At 45.4% G+C, this 14,596-nt stretch overlaps 1 protein-coding gene across 1 annotated transcript in view; it reads right to left on the bottom strand.

The window, feature by feature from the left end:
- FBXL18 (F-box and leucine rich repeat protein 18) overlaps positions 1 to 13,435 on the bottom strand; it is a 29,923-nt gene extending 16,488 nt beyond the window's left edge. The window contains exons 1-4 of the mRNA XM_084640517.1: positions 13,356 to 13,435; positions 10,904 to 11,104; positions 8,154 to 9,700; positions 4,229 to 4,447 (exon numbers count right to left, since the gene is read on the bottom strand). Of these exons, the coding sequence (XP_084496643.1) occupies positions 4,229 to 4,447; positions 8,154 to 9,700; positions 10,904 to 11,104; positions 13,356 to 13,373 (1,985 nt within the window). The 5' untranslated portion in view covers positions 13,374 to 13,435. The remainder of the gene's footprint in view (positions 1 to 4,228; positions 4,448 to 8,153; positions 9,701 to 10,903; positions 11,105 to 13,355) is intronic.
- Between the last annotated feature and the right edge of the window lie 1,161 nt (positions 13,436 to 14,596).

Here is a 14,596-nt window from a genome sequence, read left to right as displayed (position 1 = left end):
CTTCTGATGGGAAGAAAACCTTGAAAACATGAACCAAATGTAAACTGAGGCAGCAATCTCTTCTTGACTCTGTAGACAGCCTGACACAATAGCTCTGAGAGGTGTGAACTGTCCAAATCTTATGACTGACAATAATTTAAGTTGCAACATTGTTAGCTATTTCACTAATCATTATAGCATAAGCATCCAATCACTGTAATACCTCTTCTTCACTAATGACAAAAACCCCAACTATCCCCCGTCAACTGCCAGTAAACTCAGCTTCACTCCTGCAACTTTTATGTTACAACTGTTCTGTTCATCTGAACATCTCTAGTGCAACAAAGATGTTGGGACATAAAATAGAATTGAATACCAGTGCATTCAGAGAGGGTACTGCACTGTTTTAAATATGAAAATTCATTTGTTAAAAGCCTACACTTAAGACAATGAGATGATCCTGCTGTAGAACTCCCAGCTCACATCATAGTGCTGCAGAATCCAGGAACCTTACCATAGAACGAAGTCCATGAAAAGCTGGGCCTACACACCTTCTTGCCTATAGTAGCCACGAGACTGAAAGGACACAATTATCAACCTCTTCATCTCTACCCAACAGGAGCTAAACTTCTGGGCCTCCCACTAATCAATCAGCGAGTTAGGCACAAATATGATCCCCATTGTACAGATGAGGAGAAAGTTGAAGAGAATTAATTGAGGACTTAAAGCAAGGCCATACCAAGCTGGTATTAGTTCCTGGCTCCACTCCCCCTGCAGTCCATCTACCAGACAAGGATTCTTAAACTTTGGACATTTGAACAGTGTCTCCTAAACACCGACATTCCTCTTTATGATTATGGGCCACCTCCCCTCCTGCTGACAGTCAATCAACATCCCTGTGAAGGCTGCAGCAATTACCTACACAGAAAAATAGTATTAGAAAAATAATGTATTTTCAGTTTCTTCTAAATGCAACTCAGCAGCTGGAGAGAGAAACAGCACCACACGACCAGTCCACTCTCCCCGGATCACCAGCATGCGACCATGGACCAGTGTCCAAATATCACTGCTCTAGACCATGTTTTTGAGCACTCCAAACTCTAAAGGCTCCAGCAAGAGCACCTCTGCAGCTTTAACAGTAAGCTTTTCCAGAGTCGCCCTTCAAGTCTCCAAATCCCTTTAAAACGGGGATGGGCAAACTATGGCCTGCGGGCTGCATCCGGCCCATCAGAACTTTTAATCTGGCCCTCGAGGTCCCACCGGGGAGCAAGGCTGGGGGTTGTCCCGCTCCGGCGCTCCAGCCGGCGAGCGGAGTCGGGGGCTTTCCGCACGGCTCCCGGAAGCAGCGGCATGTCCCCACTCTGGCTCCTTCATGTAGGGGCAGCCAGGGGGCTCTGCAAGCTGCCTCTGCCCCAAATGCTGCCCCACACAGTTCCCATTGGCCGGGAACTGGGGCCAATGGGAGCTGCAGAGGCAGTGCCTGCAGATGGGCCTCGCCTCCACATAGGAGCTGGACAGGGGAAACATGCTGCTGCTTCCGGGAGCTGCTTGAGGTAAGCACTGCCCAGAGCCTGCACCTGAGCTGTCCCGACCCAGCCCCTTACCCCAGCCTTGATCCCCCTCCTGTCCTCCAAACCCCTTGGTCCCAGCCTGGAGCACCTTCCTGTACCCCAAACCTCTCATCCCCAGCCCCACACCAAAGCCTTCACCCCCAGCTGGAGCCCTCAACCCCCCCGGTGCCTCAGCCCTGATGCCCCTCCCACCCTCCAAACCCCTCAGTCCCAGCCCAGAGCAGCCTTCTGCACCCCAATTCCCTCATCCACCAGCCCCACCCCAGAGCCCACTCCCCTAGCCGGAGCCCTCAATCCCCTCCCACCTCCAATCTTTTGAGCATTCATGGCCCGCCATACAATTTCTATACCCAGATGTGGCCCTTGGGCCAAAAAGTTTGCCCACCCCTGCTTTAAAACGACAATTAATCTCACTTAAGGTGCACCTCCCCATTCAAAACTAGCCATCCCCAAGACCCTCCAGAATCCAAACCAAATCATCTAGTCCATAGCAGTGACAGAGAAAGTCCCAATGTACTCCCACATGGCTCAGAGGGAGGGAAGAAAAAGAAACATTCAGCTTTGAGAGTCCGCGCCCTGTCCCCACACACACTAGCCCTTCATGTTTTCTGCCCTTACAGAGCCCATATAAATCATTTCCAAAGCAAAATCACTATTTTCTTACTCTGGAATAAAGATATTTTAATGTCATACTTGCTGGGTGTTTTCTGTAGTATTAGATTGTTGGATTTGGGGGTACAATACCAGCATGCTAAAGAGCTATACTGGGCAAGCTACAATCATCATCCGAAGACCTAGCAATGAACTAGCTAGCAAAAATAAGCTCGTCTCAATTTTACTGTATATCTTTTTACCCTCGCAGCTGCGGATAAACCACAGTCAAGAGAGTCAATTATTGACCCCATTTGAAGGCATATTTGTACAAGGACTAAAATGGTAACACTGGAGAAGTCACATGGTTAAAGACTCGCTGATGTGGCATGGAAGCTTTCATGTTCTGCTTACACATCATTTTCTGTATTTCTTTCCTTGTATTTTATTACTAGAGACAGTTGCACGAGAACAGAATCTTTGTTGCTTAGGAGAGCATCTGCTCCTGCTGCTTATCCTCTTCCTGAAGTCATAATCTTACGTGACATCAAAATAGTTTCCAGAGCCACCAATTACAGTGTCAGAGGATTATGACTTCAGGTGGGGAATTAACAGCAGGAGCAGATGCTCTCTTTAAAATACCCCCAAAGATCCTGTTTTCATATAAACATCCCTATTAATAAAACACAAGGGAAGTATAATAATATGACAGGCAGAATTGTTTCTAAATATAAGACAGTTTTCAGCATTTTCCACAAGGCATCAGCTGCTCTTTGGAAAATTACTGGGTGTTAAAATATAAAGAGACACAGAATTTACAAAAGTGATATGTAGCACAGAAAAGAGGAGGAGATCTGCAATACGGGTGAGGAATAGCATAGTTCTGCATAATAAAACGATATTAAAATTCTGGCCAGCACTGCAATGACATCTCAAACAGGCATGTAGGAGAAAGCGGACAGGGGATTTTTGGATCTTTCCAAAGATCCCCATGGCACACAAATGAATTAGATAAAGAAATGCCTTTACAGATATGACAGCCCAGTAAAACACAAAAAATGATTGACACATCACAGGGACTTTATTTACTCAGATGTTGGTATGTTTTCCAATAGCTACTATCCCAAAGGAACAGGCATGCTCCTAGAGGCAGTAATAAGCAGTCTCATACATAGTTTGCTAGGTAGATAACACAGTCATAGCCTCTGCTGGATTTAATCCTAGAAAACAAGTCTGAAGCTGGGGAAGGGCTGGGGTAGAGCTACCATCTAGGATGCAATAATAAATAATAATAATGCCATTTGATTTGAAAATTTTTATTAAAATGTAATAGAGGAAAGCCACAGTAGGTGACTAAGAAAACACACCTAATGCCTTAAGAAAAAGGAGAGGGGAAAATAGCGTGAAGTCTCTGTTGAATGGGAAATATTTTGTGAGCTGGCTGCCACCATGCCAAGTGTAATTAAAAGCTTTATTCTCAAAAGGAGTTCACGGTTCATACACAAACGCTTCCCACCATGTGAGCTTCAGAACACTGCAAGGGGCTAGGCAAGACTTATTTAAGAACTGCCAAAGATGCAAGGGCTACACCAAAAAGAACCCCCCTTAGCCAATCAGAAGGCTTTGAACTGCTCTACTGGGGCACTATCAGAAAGCGACATTCACAAGGGATTAGCGGTCTGAATGAGCTGTAGTTACTTGTGGGGAAGGAGGAAAGGCTCAAAGTCGGACATCTTCAGTACTTAAAATGCTGCCAGATGTTTTTTTTTTGTTGTTTACATGAAGTTGTCACTTGATCATGTAACTGTATGATTGAAGCTTCAAATCAATCATGATGGGACAAGCGGATTAAAAAAACCGTACAGAATACTTACAAGTAGCTCATTGACTGGCTCTTATTAAAATGAGAGGCCACCCTTTGTGCCAAGGAGTTAAATTTCACCTGTCAGCTTCTTAGCATGCTAAAAGGCCAGGAGAACATTACACAGTGCTCCCACACTTGACCCATATATAAGATGGAGGGAAAGGCAATGGGGATAAATCCTGAACAGCCCCAGAAATCCCACCTCAGCCCCTTTCTCACTCACCTCCGTACAATGGACTGCTGAAGATTTTTGCAAACTGTGAGAGATTCTCCCATAAACATGTGGCACATGATGACCTCAAGGCAGTTGGCCATGAATGACATCACTGCATCAGACTGCAGAGTCCCACTCCGGGAGATGATACAAAGGCGCTGGAGAGAAGAACAATGACTCAGTGCCTGGAAGAACTGGGTGTTAGCACTGAAATACGGCTGCTCTAGCCTGCAAGAAAAAACACAAACAAGTCAGAGGATGAATTTTAATTCTGCTTTAAAACAAGTGGGGGATGCAGCATTCGTATGGGGCTATGAATGGTGCAATAAGTGTCTCCAATTTAGCCATGTGTTGCTCCCACTTGAAAACAGCTGGTGGATTCAGAGATCAGGAATGGCCTGGCACTATCTATATACACAGTACACATGGTAGTCTCATATCTGAGTGGGAGCACCATAGCAAAGGTGATATTCCAATCTCAGCCCTCTTGCTTACAGAGCGCTACCCTTCAGCAATGAGCTGTTTACATGACAGCGGCAAACAGAGACTGAGGCAGGCCCAGACTTGGCTACGTGGCATCTGGTCAGAAGGCTAGTAGCTGGCATGGACCATGGGGCCTTGCTGCTCCAGAGGTCCAAATGCTGAGCAAGCTAGTCACCATCCTCTAGGCAACAACCTCAACGTAAGACTCCAGGCAGAGCGAACCAAGTATGAAAAACTGATTCACGACGGACACTGATGGAGACCTAGTGCTTTTGAGCCACGCGGCTGAACATCTTCAAGCCCTGAGAGGTCAGCAGAGAGGAGCTGGAGAAAGAAGAGGGGTCAGAGAAGAATCTGTCAGCACAAGCTTCTATGTGACCTCTTCTATATTTCACATGGGCTGAAGAGTTGGTCTGGATTTGATTAAGTAAAGGAATCTGACAGTCAGTCTGCAGCACATGGACTATTTCAGAAAGAAATGTGTCAATTTGAAAATACACAGTGGAAAGTACTAAATACCTCCCCCTCCCTTTCGGAAGTTTCTGGAAGCTATCAGTTTCCATGCTGTAACTTGCAGCCTAACCAGATTCTGCATGTACAAAATAATAATTTTACAGAAAGTATCTCCACTGCAAAAGGTCAGTGTCACCTGGAAGATATGGCTGCTCAGTCCAGGTTTGCTAGAAGGATCTCAAAGCCGTTATGAGACTCAGTCATTGGGTCAGCAGAGCCAGGAGCTTGGAGATGTGTAATCCATTAGATGACAACTAGCAGGCAATCCCACCCTGAACTGGATAATCTCTATCCAGCCTTTCGTGGAATGGGGGCATATCTGAGCAACTCTTCGTCCTGATAATTTTTAAGTCATGTTTTGCGAGTCCAGAACTTTCTGGCAGTAAGGACGCTTGTGGAATGGTGTTTTTATTTGATAGCTACCCAGCAATTCACCATAGAGGTGAGCAATACCTGGCTGTCTCTGAAGATCCTGCATTATACTCATTTCTCCGGTTGTGTTAACTGAAAATCAGAAACCTGCCTGATTTATCCACAATATGTCATCATCCTAATGTGAATCTGACACAAAGACACACTGGCTCCCATTTTCTGGGTTAATAACTTCCAAACACGGGTAGGGAAAGTGGCAGAAAAATGCATACTAGTAATACTCTATTTTATTCACTAGGTGACACTGCTGCTTTGTAACATCACCTGAAATTAATTTCTAGGCTTGCAGAAAATTCTTGGTGGTGGTGGAATTAGCCAAATGACACCCAATCCGGTTTTCAACAGACTTTATTGCCAGATTTTAAATGCTGAGCAGCTCCTCCAGATAAAACCTTCCCCAACTCCATTTGGAAAGTTATGACACCTTAAGTAGCGTTTCAGAGTAGCAGCCGTGTTAGTCCGTATTTGCAAAAAGAAAAGGAGTACTTGCGGCACCTTAGAGACTAACAAATTTATTAGAGCATAAGCTTTCGTGGGCTACAGCCCACTTCATCGGATGTACAGAATAGAACATATAGTAAGAAGATTATACATACACACACGTTGGAACTTACCATACAAACTGTGAGAGGCTAATTAGTTAAGCTGAGCTTATTATCAGCAGGAGAAAAAAAAACTTTTCTAGTGATAGTCAAGATGGTCCATTTAGACAGTTGACAAGAAGGTGTGAGGATACTTAACATAGGGAAATAGATTTAATATGTGTAATGACCCAGCTGGGAGTGGCTGGGTCATTACACATATTGAATCAATTTCCCTAAAGTTAAGTATCCTCACACCTTCTTGTCAACTGTCTAAATGGGCCATCTTGATTATCACTAGAAAAGTTTTTTTTCTCCTGCTGATAATAAGCGCATCTTAACTAATTAGCCTCTCACAGTTTGTATGGCAACTTCCAACTTATCTGTACGTGTATATCTATATCGATATATCTTCTTACTATATGTTCCATTCTATGCATCCGATGAAGTGGGCTGTAGCCCACGAAAGCTTATGCTGTAATAAACTTGTTAGTCTCTAAGGTGCCACAAGTACTCCTGTTCTTTTTTCTTAAGTAGAGTGTTCTTATGGCACTTCCATGGGAGACACGCAGGCTTTTCCTTTGTGGGAAGCTGTACAAACCCTCTCCTCAGGAGTGGCCAGTCTGTGGCGGACAGGCATACCATAGTCCCTGGATGCAAAGTTCTCTGGGCCTGGCCAAATGGAAGCGACCACTGCACGTCAAATTGTTTTCTCCAAAGATTAGTTTTGCGATGCAACTAGCTCTTTTTGGAGATGCTTAGCCTCTCAAAGGCTAGCTCTACATTAGAAGCCCTTTACCAGTATAGGGATACCAGTATATTAGACTGGCAAAACACTCGTACTGTGGACATAGCTATAATGACAAAATTGTGCTTTGTACTGGCATAAAACCGACCCCCAAGTGAAATAAGCTACATCTGTAGCTTTGCCAGTATAGTTGCATCTGCGCTAGGGATTTTTGCTGACATAACTATGTCGGCCAGCAACCACGCCACTGTCTTTTGTGCCAGCAAAAGCCCCTCGTGTAGACAAAGCCAAAGGCTGAGCTGCTCTCCTGTCTTCTACTGCCGCTGTGCATGCTACACCTGCTACAGACAGAAGGTGTCAGTCAGAGCTCTGAATCCAGCAGCTTTCACCAACACAAAGATGTTTTTAAAAATGTCTTTTAAAATGTCTTCTGCAGTTTCCACAGGATGCATCCGATGAAGTGAGCTGTAGCTCACGAAAGCTCATGCTCAAATACATTGGTTAGTCTCTAAGGTGCCACAAGTACTCCTTTTCTTTTTGCGAATACAGACTAACATGGCTGCTACTCTGAAACCTTTAAAAGGAAAAAGTTCTATTGACCTAAATGCCATCTGCAGACCTCATGAAGAAACCTGTTGTGAGAATGTTGACAGAATTTACACCATGTCACTTGCTACCTTTGTTTGGGAGAGTTAAAGCATTCAGACTCTATGGAGAAAGGCCAATTCAGAAGCAGCAATGAAGACAGCTTTTGGAGGGTAAATGTTCTGTGATGCTGGGCAGCATAGAGCAAACACCAGCTAAGAGAGCTAACCAGAGGTTCGATAAGAGAGCTCTTTGTAGACCAACATGTTAACTTGTAATGCTCTGCACTGCCAAGACGCAGTCTTAGGAATATGTCCTCCTTGGAGCCCACAGGGGCTTGAGGGTATACTGACTACCTCTGCTTCTCAAGGACAATACAGGACACACCATCCACGCCCATCTCAACAATCCTGCTATTCAGGAGGAAAACCCTCTAATTTTCAAGCCAACACAGCTACCTTCCTTGGGACCTAGAAGCTAGTATACTCTCCTCCTTACGTTGGTCCAAAAAGATCCCCCTCTTCTCCACACACACAGACACACCTTTCTAGACACGCATGAATGAAAATGGAGATCAACAACAGGCCCTCACCTGAGATCCCTCAAGCACTTGCAGTGTTTCAGCATGTCCATGAGGGCAGACATATAGACCACTTTTCCCATCATGCCCAGATTGGCTAACGAGAGAGTCCGCAGATGCTGGCACTGCAATCCAATGCTAACAAGCCCAGAACCAGTCAGGATATTAGGCATCTGTGCTAAAGTGAGGTTCTGCAAAAAGTTCAACTGGCCAATGGCAGCCACCTCTGAATCCCCAACACTCTGTGCCCGGCTGCAAGGGGGCAGTGAGTTCCGAATTGCTGGCTCATTCCGGGGCATGGCAGAGGAAAAGCTGGACCCAATTAACTCCAAGTTTTTCAAAAATGGGAGGTTCTCCAACAGAGTCCAAAACACAGAGGACTGAGACTTCTGATTTGACTGCTCCAAGAAGTTCTTGGCGTATGTTGGCACCCCGATCCGGATTTTCTTTCCAAGGCCTGGGGGCACCACATTAGTCACAGACTGCACAGGTAGCTTGTCTGTGTTTGTAGAAACATCTGTGATGGAGCAAACTGGCAGCGCCAAAGACAGCAGGTGCCTTAGCCGTGCCAGGAGCTGGCACAAATGCTTCCCTAGGCTTTCCGAGCTGTGATGATGGGCAGCAGAAAGATTCAGATGTCTCAGATTGCAGCAGGAAACAACTAGACTCTCCAGAATGCTGCTGTCAATATCATCTTCTGCCTTTCGAAACAAGGAGTCAGAAGACAGACAGTGAATGCAGCCACTGAGATTCAAACTGGTCAAGCTTTTGAGATCCTTCCCACCATTAATAACCCGCAGGATCAGGTGGCCACCAGATAAGGTGCAGCGGCTGAAGCTGAAGTAGAAAGGGTTGTTGAACTTCAAGTGCTGAAGGAGGCCAGATCCATTAATCCAGGATTTGGGCAATTGCAAAGCATCCAAACATACATTTCGAGCCATGGAGTCCAAAAGGTTTTTAGTGGTTCCACTCTCTGCAAAACTGCCAGGGGCAGAAATGAGAAAGGCATGAAGATTCTCTGGGGTCCGGTCACTTAGCACTGCCAGATACAGTCTCACCACCTCCTGATTGACATAGCCAGGAGCCAACCTAGCATAAAAGACACGAAGGTTCTGGTAGTGGGGGACATTACTTTCACCCACCATCAGCTGGCCAGACAAAATGAAGCCTTCTCGGGATCGGTCTAGGATCTCAAAATAGAGCAGCAGTTTCTCAAGGCTGGTGCAGCATGGAACCACCCCATACGACGGTGTGTAAAGGGTCTGCTTGAGCTCCAGTACACGACTAAGTGTGGCTTTACATTCACTGCTCAACTGGCTGGCATCAAAACCAGGGTTTACATCAATTGCCAGTGAGCGCAAGTGCTGGAGAGCAGAGAGCATCTTGGAGAGGCGGAGGGAGGTGAGATGGCAGCCAGACAAGTTCAGCTTCACCAGGTTCTTGCATCGTATTACATAGTCAATTGTGGAACTGGGCAGCCAGTAGCAGCCAGCCATGTTCAGCTGGTGGATCTCTTTTCCAATCCCCCTCATAAGCTGCTTCACTTTGTCCTTGTTGACCTGTATTTAAACACAAACTGCTTCAGTAACATTGAAGAGGATGATTATACTGCCTCACTTCTCTGTGCCTCAGTTTCCCATCTCACAATGGGGATAATGACACACACACCCTCTACTAAAGTGTTTTGAGACCCTTGGATGAAATATACAATATAAGTACTAAGTATCACATTGTTGTAACTGCTGGTAGTTTGTTTTACCCTTCAGACTTAGGATCTTGAAGATTACATTTCATTTAGTTTCTAGTTTGAGTCTGCATTACTGACTGACCCTAACAGGTGCTAAGTGACAATGACTGACAGGAATTGAGGGCATTCACCACTTCTCAGCTTCAGGCCCTATGTCTGCAGAATTATGCATCTGTGGAACAGCTCAAGTTGACAGAGGAACAACTGCTGCTTCTCTCTGCTTCATCCACTTTCCAGCCCATTCCACATTAGATGAAATATGCTTTCTCCCTTTCCTACACTTAGAGAGACAGTCAACTTAAAAGTCACACTTCTACCTGGAAGTTTTTTACTACCTACTATCATTACAACACTTAATATTTTCTATAACCAAGAGACAGAAAAATACATTTGTCGGTTTTAGTTTACTTTGTGTATTTGACAGCACTTTGTGTAGTCATTTCCCCCTGTTCATGTGGGTGCTTCACTAACACGAAGAGAAACAAATTCTAAAGAAATAAGAAACATTGTAATGACATCTTAACATCATCATCCTGGGAAGATAGAAATGATCAAATCTACATTTAACTTTTTTAAAAGCTACTTGTTTTCAATTTGTTACTATCCCTTTAGTTTATCACCTGCAGGCTATTACATACAATTTAAGGTTTTTTACAATATAGTTAAGTGATTTGGAATACAACTAACATTCTGAAATAGTTCTACTGTACATTCTAGTTAAGAATTTTTTTTAAAACAGCACTGTGGAAAACCAGAAGTGGTTGTAACATTGGCTTTCTGGATTACATCCTAAACCAAGTGATACTAGGTCTCTGGAGTAGCCGTACTAACTGTTCTAATTCTTAAGAAATCCCCCCCTTCCCTCCAAGTCAGGGCTAGAAGGATATAACTATGTTTATGATTTGTTTTGTACTTGGAGAAATCAATCTGTCTTCATACTCTCAGAAGCAGCCCCCTCTGGCAGCCTGCCACAATCCCCATGCCCCATCTGGGCATAAAACCAGCTTCTCCCTACCTGATATTCTTTATGAAGTAGCACCGTGTGGGTTAAACTCTTGTCAAGACAAAGAGTTGCCAGCTTCCTGCAGGTTCTCCTCACATTCAGAACAAGGTCTGTGCAAGGAACATAGCTCAGGATGTGCAAAAGGATCTCATCTGAGAACTCCATCAGGTTGATGTCATTACTGTCCTCCCCAATCTCTGCACTCAGCATCTCCTGAAAGGAAAGAGCAGCAAGTCAGCTCAGAAGCCTCATGGAGTTAATGAGAGACAGAGGAGAAAAAACAGACCTGGGAAGAACAGGACTTATAAAATAAGCCAAGGTGGAAATGGATGAAGCCTCACGTATTGAGCTATCGGCTACTACTGTCTACAGAGCCAAACTTTCCTCGAGATCAGATTTTGCACTCTTGCCTTGCCAATACTGCAATGTCTTCTCCCTGTTTTGCCAATTCATCAGCCTCCTTCTAAGTGCTGATTTAGAAACAGAATAAAACCCCTTTATGCTTATTCTGCTTTTGTAGTTTATTGCTATGGTGTTGTTACTAAACTAGTTAATTCCCAGTACTGCCCAAGACCTGCTTTGGAATTGGGAAAGTGAATTCCCCCTACTTCAGAAATGCAAGCTATCACCTCTATTCCCCCCCACCCTCAAGACATTTGACCTAAGAAAGAATCTCTTACTTTGGCTCATCTTTTATACCACCATCTGCCTTCAGTTTATTTGTACATTTTACGTCAGATGTTTACATCGTTTGAAACTACAGAAATTGCAGAGCCATATTCCCTCTACGGTCAGTACAAAGCCATATTTCACCTCTGTTTTTCCTTTTTATCCTCTCCTTTGAGATCAGATGTCATGGCAAGAATTCCCAGGTAACAGACTATTAATCCCAGAGCTCATCAACACTGCAGCAGCCACTGGGAATGATTCTGTAGCAAAGTGATACTGCATTCTCCCTCTCCACCCAGGCCTGAGTGCATGGCGTTTACAGCATGCCTACACAGAGATAAGAACCAAACTAGATCATTAAAGACCCTCACGGAAATCCTGTCCCATTGAAATCAATGGGAGTTTTGCCACTGATTTTGATGAGGGCCAGGATTTCTCCTCCTGTCTTTAAAAGAGCTCAAACTGAGTTTGCTGAACTGACTGAAAGCCATGCAGTATCCTAAATATATATGATATATGAGTTTGGTTGGTCCTACGGTCAGACTCTGTTTTAAGAGTAGGAGTACTAGTGGCACCTTAGAGACTAACCAATTTATCCGAGCATAAGCTTTCGTGAGCTACCGCTCACTTCATCGGATGCATCAGACGCTGTAGCTCACGAAAGCTTATGCTCGGATAAATTGGTTAGTCTCTAAGGTGCCACTAGTACTCCTTTTCTTTTTGCGAATACAGGCTAACACGGCTGCTACTCTGAAACCTGTTTTAAGAGTCTAGACGTACATTTTCTAAACTACAGAGAAAACATTTTAAGCCAATATAGAAAAAATAAATACCCAGCACAGACATGGCCAAATATCCCACCAACACACTACAGCTAGAGCACTGAAACAGCTGAACCACTCCTTTAACTATCATTTCAGAAACCGTGATTATGCAGTTCTCGTGGATAATGAAAGATGCATGAAGCAAAGATCACAATTTATACATTCCTGCTAACTCATAGAAAGAATTCATCCACGAGTAAGATCCTAGACAATTCCCCTTCCAGTTTAACTAAACAATTCACAGCCGGGCACTGTTCGCCAAACATGGAAGTGAAAGGATCACCTAGCAGGCCCCAGAATTAGCCTAGCTTGATCTAAGGTTCCTTTCCATTCATTTTGACAGTCTAATCCCTTCCGTGGTGCTTTCATTTGTTCTAATCAAGAACAAGCATGACAACAGTCCTTGGGTCTCAAAAGAAAACGAACCCAAACCAACACCAATAGGATCAAAAGAACTGGGGAGCAGGGGAGCGTGAGGTTAGACTCATAGAAAGGTAGGGCTGCAAGGGACCGCAAGGGAAGAGTCCAGCCCCCTGCCCTGAGACAGGCCCAAATAAACCTAGAGCATCCCTGACAGATGTTTGTTCAGCCGATTCTGAAAAGTCTGCAAGGAAGGGGATTCCACGAAGTGGCACGCGGGGAATGGGGATTGTCCCGCTGGGAAAGGCGCCAGCCTGCCCTCGAGGGCCCCCGCCGGAGCAAGGGGGCATCAGTGCGGCGCCCCCACCCCCACCAGAGAGTGGGGGCTAGGAGAGCTCAGCCTCCCTGGCCCACTCAGGACAGGGCCCTGCGGCGGGGGAGCGGAAGGGGGAGGCGGAATACACGGGGAAGCGAGGGGACGGCAGCGGGGAAGCGGGGCCGCAGGGCCCCTAGGGAAGAGGCTTTGTGCGGAGGGATGCAGGCAGGAGGGGGCGGAGTCGGATGGAGAGGGAGGGGCGGGGGTTGCTATGGGGCCGGACCCCCAGCGTTACCTGTCCCGGGTCGAACATGGTCCCCCAGCAGCCGCCTCCAGAGCCCGGCCCGCCCGGCCGAGCCGCTTAAACAAGCCGCTTCCCCGGCTTCAGGATCACCCCCACACTTCCGGCGCACCTCTGACCTCACTTCCGCTCTCTCTCCTGGGCCAGCCCCCTCCCCCTCGCCTTCATCTTGGGAGCGGCGCCGTCCTTTTGCCGCCATGTTGGGAGTGGCCTGGCCGCTCATTCGTGCCGCCATCTTGAGTGTGGCAGTGGCTCTCGCCCCTCTTCCTAGCTGTCATGTTGGGAGTGGCACTGGGCAATCCCTGATTCTTTATGGCAATTTTTCCAAACGTTCTTTGAGCCATGATATGAGATTACACGGAGAATCGTCTCTACACTCTCTGCCATAGGTCCTGATAGCCTGGGCCAGCAAAACCTCCCTGTAGAAAAGATCTCATCATTCCATACAACAGTCATAGGGTTTTCACTGTTGCCAACCCCAAGCAACATGAGTCAGGTGCCAAAAAAACCCCATAAACTTGGTTTAGAAAGCAAGATATGTTATTAAAGTAATACCTGGGAGAGGGGGTCTTTTAACTTCCAGTTTCTGAGCCATTAGGGAATCACGTTTTCAAGCATTTATCACAGCTAATAATTTACTCTTTTTTTTAAATGAAAGCCAGGGTTGTTGCATAATCCCATGACTCCAAGAGCTGGGACTTTAGGACAAGCAGCAAATATGGTGAGATTCGTGATAAACTCATAAGAGTTGGTAACGCTGGTTTCAGCTTCGTGTCTATAGAACCCTGTGAAATTTCTGCAGCTTCATATTGGATTCAGCCCTATTAAATTGTATAGGACTTTGCCTGAAGGCCTGTCTATCTGCTATCACAGGCTACTCCCTCATTGAAAGCATTTATTGTACCCTGTTGCAAACAGAGGACAACACTTCAGGCATTTATTAATTAATTAAGCCTCAATCCTGCAGTTGGATCATGCAGTTTGTGTATCAAGCAGCAGGGTGGTGGCCTTACATTGTGAGATGCCAAGCCACAATGAGGCCCGGATCCCATCAGTGGCCTCTATGTGCTATCACATTACACAAAAACAATAGTATTATGAATGGGAATGCATTCAATCAATATCAAGTGAAATAAAAATAGACATATAGGAAAAATTAAACCGATCTGTTTAGTCAAGTTTTGCTCAATGACCTGAAAATGGGGCATACAGACTGCATACAGCTGATTGTAGGG

Source organism: Lepidochelys olivacea (assembly GCF_965140295.1).
Source record: "Lepidochelys olivacea isolate rLepOli2 genome assembly, chromosome: 10".
NCBI classification, from domain to species: domain Eukaryota; kingdom Metazoa; phylum Chordata; order Testudines; family Cheloniidae; genus Lepidochelys; species Lepidochelys olivacea.
This window is presented reverse-complemented; position numbering and strand designations above follow the sequence as displayed.